A 9,940-nucleotide genomic window follows, 5' to 3' on the forward strand; every position below is an offset into this window, starting at 1 on the left:
ACCTCCATTGCTCAGGCCATGAAAACTTTTATCTTGGACACTCTGCACTACTCGACCGAGGTATATGTAGATATGTAGTTCCGAATAAGTAAAAGATTTTTCTAAATAAAACATAATTTACTAATGTAATCACGAGATATTAATTATTGATCAAATAAGACGCCGAACGTTTTTCTCATAATTTTATTTTTTTTATTCATTCTTTGAGAGATATATAAAAACGAAATGATTTATTTACATAATAAAATAGGGAACCTGTAGAAGGAAATATTTATAATCTATTTACAAATATAAAAATTTATGGATAAATCTGTAAAATCGACAATAATTTTTTTTTCATAAATATACCTCAGGAGGTAGCTGCATCAATAAAAAAAAATATATATTATTAAATATACATATATTATAATTTTTTATTCCTTGTCCTTTCTTATTCAAATTTTTTGTCAAATCTTATACTAGTCTGATCGATATAATTTAATTTGTCCAAAATGTACAAAAAAAGGGTAAAGCTGTGTCCCAGGTCGGCTTAATTTGAATACTTAATTGATTTTTTAGGCTAAAAAGTATTTGATCGAGAACATTCTATTTATGTTCATTTTAAGTATTTGGTGGCATTGGTATTTTTCGTGTTTTTTTCTTTTGCTTCGTGGCTATTTAGCCGATACTTAAAAGACGGCTAAATAGCCGGCTTAAGTATTAAGACGACCTAGGACATAGCCTAAATGCTTAAAATTGTCCACTTTCCGTAACAAGTTTTTTTTTCATTGGTATCAATTAAATTACAAATAGGCTGATATCGATATCGTAAGTGTATTAATATATTTCCTTACTGAAAAAATGATATGGTGATTTAATTATTATAGATGTATCCTTTTTTTTAATAATTCTATGTGAACTTTGAAAATTGCAAGATAAGTTATAATTAATAATCGGGAAAGGGTGTAACGATACAAATTTTTAGAGGTCGATCCAATTTTACCGATATATAAAGTTGACACCCGTCAATCACCGATATTAACCTGTCCAATTTATAATATTTAATTTATAAATTTCTTATAATCAAAATAATTCCTAAAAATCAATCTAAACTGATACAAGCCAGTACATTAATTATGGGCAATTTCTTCCAGTCATCTCCAGAAATACCTGGCTGTATGTTATTAAACTAGACTTAAAAATCAGGCATAATTAAAAATATAAATAACTTTTTGGCATGCGGCTATCTTTTTCGGGTGAATGAGGCCTTTTAAGAACGCCCCTATTTTGATCGTCATCTATATAAGTTTATTTGAAGAAAAAAAATTCAAAATAAAATACAAGTTTTGTTTTCTAAATATAGGTATATTTCATATTATTGATATAAATAGACATAATATTCTTCTTGTGGAGGTACTACAAGAAAATAAGTAAATTGGTGTGACAAAGATGGATATTTAAATCCCTCTATATAGTGCATGTTCAAAAATTATTTGAAGCATAAAATATCAATTTTAACCCTCGAGTGAGTGGCAAGGTGGATGAAGAGAGTGATTCGGATGTGGCACAGCTTATCCCCATTTTAAAAGTGGTACATCTCACTCAAATGTATATATATTAAGCTTCGATATTTTAAACAGTTATTAAATAAATTACAAATATAAAAATTTTGGAGTTTTAAAATATATTAAAAAAATATTAAGAGAAATGTGGAGTTACGAGCAATAATCAAAATTTCTATTTTAAAAAAATCTTAGGCGTAGTAATTCAATGGTAAAACATTCAAAAATTTGAGTTTTAAAGGTAAGTAATTATTTTATTTTAAGATTCTCAAAAATCTTGCGCTAATTATTATAAATAATCTTTAAATTAATATATACCTATATTGCATGGCATAGTAAGAAATTGTGGTAGTAGGTCTAACTCAAATTACAGGAAATAATATTCTTCGAAATTTGGTGACTTAAAAGTGATTTTATATAATTAAAAATACAGATAATTTTGGAGGTCAAACCAATATTCTCAAATCTGTCAGTTTCACCTCGTTTTTAAGTATTTTACGTGTGACCCTTATCTAAAAGAAAATTTTTTTGTACCCAATGACAAATTTGATAATCAACGTTAGAGGAGGCGCTACCATATTATGGGCAAAGGATACTTGTCATGACACTGATTAGAGGAAGTTATGTACACAAAGCTAAACACAAATAATAAATTAACCTTCATACTCCCTGTGTGTGGCCGAACTTAATTTATTATATAATTAATTAATAATGTTGCAGTAATAAAGTACGTTTTTTTTATTTTTCCAAATAACCAAATTGTTCAAAAATTATAAATATACAAAATATAGTTTTTATTAAAAAAACTTAGATTTTAAGTTTCTCAGTGGTACAAAATACCGAAAATGTTGATATTTTAATTATCGAGATTTCTAAGACCAGGAATTCTGGCATCTAAGCTAAGCAAGGAAAAAAATTAAATCGAGATTAAATGACAAATATAGCAGAGAAGAAGAAGCCAAGCAGGAACAAATATAGGAGGCAGGCCTCTCTTAAAATTTTAAGGATTCGAAACTAATTTTAGAATTGAGGGGAAATCGGAAAAATTGTAACTCATTTTAGAGTGTTTAATTATTGCTTATAAACAGATTTTAAAACTGGAACCAAATCAAATCTAATTACTAAACCTTTAAAAAAAAATTTTATAGCAATGTATGTATTCATTGATTGTTGCATTAAAATCGAAATCATTTTTCATAACTCAGATTTCCATTTATTTAAGAAGGGTAGTATTTATTTTTAAGAAAATTATTACAATTTCTCTTGGAAATTTTAAAGAAAATGAATCATAGAGAGCCCCGTTCACAAAAATATTATTCAGAAGAATATTTTTAGCAAAAAATATAGATTTATCCCTAACCTGTTACATTATACCACCGAAAAGATACTAAGAAACCAAATTGATAAATGTCAGAAAAAACTAACCTTATTAATAAAAATACAATGAACATTTTTTTTTTAAAATAGTTCAAAATATAGAAAAAAATATCAATACAATAAATTTTATAATTTTGTTCTTTCATTCCTTTATATTTTCTTTTCTTTTCTTTCTTATCTTATTTTTTTTGAAACCTGAATAGAGTGGTGAACGACCTTTGTTATCTTCCTCCAAAGGCAAACTATTACATTCTTTGGATAAAATACAATGATTTGCATCTTGAGCGGCGTTATCAAAGGTTTCTTTTATGGGTGTAACGCTTTTTTCATCGTGGGAGTCGATTCCTTCCTGTAAGAAAATATTTTTTGGGCCTGACAAATCGCTACAATCATTTAACATTTTTGGAGAAAGATTTTGGAGAGGGGTAGTTTCGAGATTAGGGAAATTATCAGGAATTTTATCGATTTCTATCGATTCAACCGGGTCTATTTTTGGCAGGAGATCTGAATTATTCTGATTTTTTAAATATAATTTAAATGTATTTGTTTTTTAACTTATAAAAAAAATCTTAAATATTAAAAAATAGTATTTATAATTCCCCTTTACCTCCACAAAGGAAAATCCACCGCCTCCCACGTCTAAATTATTTAAGCTGGGAATCGTGGATTCGGTGTCACCATTGGCAGTTTTTGTGATGAAGGGAGTCGAATTACTATCTTCTAGGATGACCGAGTTGTTCGGTGGTTGTTTGTTAATGTCCTACCAAGTTGACGTTATTAAGAAAAAAAAATATATCATATTTAAATCCTTCTAATTTTTGTCGTCTTTATTTGAACCACATAACCAAGTCCAGTTGGTTCCCAAAGTAGCATTAGACCATACTGGACCTGGAGTTCTAGTAGTCCTTTTTTAAAGGGAAGATTTTTGTGCTGTTACATTATACGAACCTTATCGATAGTACTAGAATATCTCGAATGGCTTTTGCCTTTGTTGATGATATCCGAAGGTATGTATTGAACTAGTTGTTTGCGTTTAAGGTATTTGGTTTCCAGGCTCATACCTTCTTTGTAAACGTTGTGGGTTACTGCTTGCCACATAACTGTGGCATAAAAAAAATTAAAATAAAATAAAAAAAATTTTTTAAATAAATATTTTCATTTATTTCTCCTTTTCTAATTAATATGTAGTTTTTATTAATAAGGTGAGGTTTTTCTTACATCTTGACATATTTTCAGTGGTAAATAAGAACAAAAGATAATCCAGGGTTGGAGAAAAACAATTTTTTTTTCGATTTAAATTAAGCATGATTGGTCAGTTAATATATTTTAAAAAATCCCTCCAAGTATAAAATGACTCTGTAATATAGTGTCTATGAGAAATGATGCAATTCATTTGAGCTGATTTTTAAAAATGGCTCACTCAATATTCTACAAGATAAATATTGGCTAAGCTTCGAGATTTCGCTAATCGAAGTCCAATCTTTCTGCTATGACCAAAATCTTTAGGCTTGCATAATATTTTTCCAGTTAAAGTATTAAGTTAGACGTTTTTAAAAATCGGAATCGAGCCGTTTAATAACATTATTGGTAATATATAATTATCCCGACCTTGAAAATTTTATTTTACAAACCTGTGTCAGTGAAGAACTGAATATTTTCGGTGATGTCGATGTTAACGTTTTCTACCTTGTGGAACAATAGGCCTATAAACCACATAGTTTGAACAAGGCTCCTAAGCAAAATTGAATCGCATTTAAAAAATAGTGAAGATAAGCATTTTTTCTAAAAATAATTTACTAATTTGACAAGATATCACGAAGATTAAAAAAATATTTGATGAACATTCAGTCTCATTAGAATAGTTGGATAATTACTTATTTAAAAAAATTTTAATCATGAAAAACTTTTAAACTCATTTTTATCGGTCTCTATGTCGTTATGGTCGTTATCTATTTCTCTTTTGTCTTGATAGTGATCGCTATTTTCTATGATACTCTCAGTGGCATAAGAGGGCGTCAATTCGTTTGGAGTTTCGTAATTGTTAGGGTTTATGTGAGCCAGTTTAAGGAGATGATTGCTTTCCAGAGCAGTTATCAGGGTTCGGATCTTGGATTCAATCAGACCAACCCTTGAGTCGAATACATATTTTATTAAAATAAAACGGGTCTATAATTAAGAGCATCAGGGTTCGATAATTTTAAAAAAAATAAAATGAAGGAAAATAAAATAAATAAAATAAAAGCAAAAAAATTAATATAAATTTTATTATTACCATTCCAGTTGCATTTCTTTGTTTGGTGATTTGGCGATCAAAATGATATAATGCCTATTTTCGAAATAGATGTATATGTGTATGAATGAATATTTATTATCATATATGATATATTTTTATGAATTATTCACTTGATTATTAAGTATAAAGTTTTTCATAAATTTTTAAATGGATAGAGTATTAAAAAAATTAATATGCCTTATAAAAAATAGAAGATTATTTAAAATCTTTAAAACGTATTCTTTTTAATATATTTTTTCTTGGAAAAATATAAGCTTAATTAAAACAATCTAAGGATTTATGAGAAAAAAAATTAAATCGTTTTTGGGTCAGTATTTAAATTTCTAATTTAATAGTTTTAAAAGTTGTGCATTTTATAAATGTTTTATTTTTTTATGCGCGTCATAGTTGTATTTGACTGGCAAAATTATCATCCACATTTTAAGGATTATAATAATTATATTATTATCAAGGGTATAAAATTATACAAATAATGGTATTATTTTAAAGGAAACGTCGAAAATAAATTTTAAATTAACCTTCATTAAACGTGTGTTTGCCATTCAAGTTTTTAAAAACATATAGTTTTAAAAGTTTTTCATGATGAAATTGAAAAGGATGGGTAATATTTTTTAAATCTATAATTACATTTAAAATTTAAAATTTTTGGTAATATTTTTTAGAAAATTTATGATAAAAACTTTACACTATTATTTATTTTGTAAATATGATAATATATAAAACTTATATTTCTGGAAAAAGTTTGGAGCTTCGAATAGATCAGCCCAAGTTTTAGTGCCTCTGACAATCTCTTCTACAATGGCTAAACCTTAAAACATTAAAAGGTGTATTTATAATTTATTCAACAAATCCTATTCTCCTTTATTCATTTTTTTAAATTCTATTCTTTCCCTTTCTAACAACTTTCGTTTTATTTTTTTTCCGAATTATTTCATTCATTTTACCAGATTTAAATTCTTCTTCAATGATTGTGCGAGTTGATAGGGAAACGTTAAAAGTAGAATTTTGGTAAGGATAGACGGGGGTTATGATTGGCATAAGGTGGTAACGGTCTCCAGCATTTATCTAGAGATATTTTAGGAAATTTGTAATATTTAAGGTAGCTTACAAAAAATGCAAATAGTGGGATCCGATCCAACATGATTTAACAGCTGAGCGATTTTAAAAATCTAAGTGAGATCAATTTTTCTTTAAAAACAATAATTCTTAATATCATGAATAGAATTAAAGATAAAATTAATATTTATAAAGAAAAATTGATCTCATAATCGATTTTAAAAATTTATCAGCTGTAACATTGTGATGGATCTGATCCCAATCTAAAAATCAAGCCTTAAAAAGAGCGTCGAGCCTAAAAGTAGGAGACAAAATAATCTCTAAATTTCCTAAAAGCCATTACCATGCCTGATGGAAACGTATTAATCCCATGCCTGGTAAAGTGTCTTTGGCAGGCATCCCATCCTTAAAAATAAAATATATGATGAAGAGGATGGTTTTCCTCAGCTTAGTGAACGCCCCTGGATGAATCCAAGGCATAATGATAATAATAAAATTTTGCAGGAACTGTGTATCAAAACGCCTACTATTCTTTAAAAGAAAAGCTTTTACTTTAGTCATTCTCTTTAATGAAATTTTCTCAGAGAAATCAGGTGTATGTCATAATAATATTTACGATAGCCAAGTAACAATATAATGAGACAAAAATCACTTTTATGTAAAAATATCTTATTTGATTATCGAAAAATTACAAATATCAATGACAAAACATTAAGAGGATATATATTGTCTGCTGCAGAGCAAATCCTTAATCTGAAATTTGTTTTAGCAAAATCGATTTGCCGTATATATACAAAAACTAGTATCATAATAAACAAAAAATTTGACAATAAGTAGATATATTTAGTATATTATTTACTAACCCTAGGGTCCCATATTGGAAAATTGAGGCCTGGACTTGCTTCTTTCATAGGCTGAAGCAAAACTGGTTTAGGCCATTCCCTATTTTTTTAAGTGTATAATATTTAATATAAGACATTTTGCAAATATGTGGAAAAATTAATATTCAAATTAGAGGTCAATGGTTTTGAAATGTTCAATTTGTATGCACTATTACTTAACAAAAATTGGTTATTAATTTTAGTAATGTAACTTGGACATCTACAGTTAATAAAATCAATTTTTCAGAAACTCAGCAAGATGATTGGTAGTTAATAATCGTATTGAATAGAAAAAAAATTAATATAATTTTACCAATTTGAGAATACAAGGAAAAATCTGTGAACCAAGGTGGAAGCAATAGCGTTAGGATACAACTGGCATATTCTGGCCACCAGCATAGCCCAAGATACTCCACCCAGGTAACCAAGAACATTAGAATATACACCATGATCTTAAATATATATGATGTATATGTATATAAAAAATAGATATCAGTCTGTACATTTGTAATTCCAGAATAATAAATATTGGTATATGATTTTAGGATGAATGAAACAAGTTAAATCTAAGTCTAGTAAGAGAAGGAAAAGAAATATTCAATTTCTTTATATTTTTTTTAAGTTAAATTATACAAACTTTTGGCCCATATTTTGATAGCCCGAAGGGCCAGCCTGAAATTTTCAATATTAGGAATGAGGTGCAATATTTCATCTGTCACACGAGATCCTATATATATATATATATATAATAAAGGAATAAGTAAATATATCAATCTTAGAATCCTGGTTAAAAATTTGGGCTAAGATCAAATTTATAAACATTTGTTTATGTTTTCATTATGTTTTAATTTTAAATGACCACAAAACCACCTAATTATTAAACTTAAAAAAAGGAAAAAATTATCTATATCTTACTTGTATTGTGCATTATTAAAAAATGTGTGGAACTTTAAATTAGTCCAAAAGTATTATATATATGGGGAATAAAATTACCATTGAGACTTCTGACACATTTTTGGTCAAGATTCTTGAGGAGGGTCTCATCCCTTATATTTTCATCCTTGTGGACAATTTTTAAGGCTAAACGGGCAAAGAGTAAGTCCAGCTAGTAAATAAATTAAGTTCAATAAATATAGATATCGAATATGTAAATTACATAAGGTAAGTAATCATTATGAAATCTAACAATTCAATCTTAACAAACATTTCAAATTTAACAATATTAAATTTATGTGTAATCAAAACAAATAATGTAATACCTCTATACCATCAAATTTCATCTTAATAACTGGAACATAGGCTTCTTCTATTGCCTATTTTTATGAAATAAATTTAGTATTCATTATAAGTTTTAATAATTTTAAAATAATTTGTTGAATAAATAGATTACTCTAATATCAGTTACTGAAGGATTTTTTTTCAATGTTTCAAAAAATGAGGTAAAAAATTCATTCCTTTCAATGTGTCTAGGTCCTATACATAAGGTATCTATATCAGCACCTATATGGGTATATAAGTAAGTAAATGTAATGAATGTTGTAGCTTTAGTAATATATGTAAATCAGATCTATTATACTAAAATATTAATTACAATAAATATAAATCTGTATTAATCAAATATTTTATCAAAAACATAATAGGTTAAATTCATTATATAAAAAAATCTTATAATGTAAATATTTAAATTATAAGTAATTTGAAATTAAAATTGATAAAAAATAAATTACCTTTGGTATGAACTCCTAATCTATATGAACCAAATGTACATATTTTTCCACCAACTTGTTCTGCAATTTCTATAGGCATATTCTAATAACAAATTTATTATTAGGTAATATGTAATAATATACTTTTTTGACACTAGTGTCTTTGATCCATTCAGTAAATATGGCATTTAATTTTCTTAAAACATCCATTCTAAGATTAAAACAAATAAGTATAAACTAATATAAATTATCTAGAGCACCTTAAATTAAGTTCTAATTCTGTTTCATATAAATTAAATGATTTTAACAATTCTTCCAGTTTATTAGTAAGATCAAAATCAACAGCTTTAGGTACTGCCATACTCAGTGCTGAGGTCATGCCTATAGTTTTACAACTATTTTGATTAGGCATATTATCAGATTCCCTAAATTTACATGGATATTTAAAGTTAAGAAATTAATTATACTTTGTCATTAATAAAAATTAAACTTTCCTCGGCACATAGAAATCCCAACGAATCAAAGTTATGGACACCAATACTACAACCTAACGCAAAATAGCGAAAATAGATTTAAACTTTGAAATTCTCATCATGAAATATATAAGACTATTTATTATTATAAATATTTTCAAAAGATATCTACATTTTGAGGGATTTCTTTATATTTTATTTATATGAAGCATAATTTTGAAAGATATCTTTATTATCTATCTAAATTATGCCGTGACTAACTTGGACAAGGGAGTAACACGAGACGTAAAAACATTAACAAATTTCTGTGACTAAATACAGCTACTTATCAATTATATAAATGATAAAACCAAGATATATTTTTAAATAGTAATCAGCGTCTAATCGTGGGGGAGGGGGTTATTATTATTTTTATTTTTTTAGAAATTTTATATATCAATCTTAATTAAATAAAAATTAATATAGTCATTTATTAATTAAACATAAAATAAATTCCATTTAATATTTTTTGTATATGAGCTGAGTATTAATTTTTTAAAAACCCTAATAATTAATGTTGTTAAACGGCTCGTTTTGAGCCGATTTCTAAAAACGGCTAACTCAATATTTCATC

General features: G+C 26.8%; 1 protein-coding gene across 1 annotated transcript; it reads right to left on the reverse strand.

Moving 5' to 3' along the window:
• Nucleotides 1-211: 211 nt before the first annotated feature.
• Nucleotides 212-9,401, reverse strand: LOC135928285 (poly(A) polymerase beta-like). The gene is made up of 20 exons (XM_065464704.1): nt 9,322-9,401; nt 9,115-9,279; nt 8,999-9,065; nt 8,876-8,957; nt 8,539-8,648; nt 8,408-8,461; nt 8,142-8,253; nt 7,786-7,875; nt 7,462-7,600; nt 7,131-7,209; nt 6,156-6,276; nt 5,935-6,019; nt 5,191-5,244; nt 4,831-5,046; nt 4,550-4,650; nt 3,867-4,018; nt 3,526-3,678; nt 3,114-3,432; nt 1,209-1,277; nt 212-360 (listed from the first exon to the last, which is right to left on the reverse strand). The coding sequence occupies exons 1-20, from the start codon at nt 9,327-9,329 to the stop codon at nt 350-352; spliced, it is 2,187 nt and encodes a 728-aa protein (XP_065320776.1). The 5' UTR covers nt 9,330-9,401; the 3' UTR covers nt 212-349.
• Nucleotides 9,402-9,940: the final 539 nt, after the last annotated feature.

The sequence above is a fragment of the Gordionus sp. m RMFG-2023 genome, chromosome 4, assembly GCF_954871325.1.
Source record: "Gordionus sp. m RMFG-2023 chromosome 4, tfGorSpeb1-WG-v2, whole genome shotgun sequence".
NCBI lineage: Eukaryota > Metazoa > Nematomorpha > Gordioida > Chordodea > Parachordodidae > Gordionus > Gordionus sp. m RMFG-2023.

Coding starts and splice junctions, on each gene's coding strand:
- LOC135928285 (XM_065464704.1), bottom strand. Junction 9,066..9,114: donor GAATTAGAACTTAATTTAAG/GTGCTCTAGATA, acceptor TTTTAATCTTAG/AATGGATGTTTTAAGAAAAT. Junction 7,876..8,141: donor ATGTGTCAGAAGTCTCAATG/GTAATTTTATTC, acceptor ATATATATATAG/GATCTCGTGTGACAGATGAA.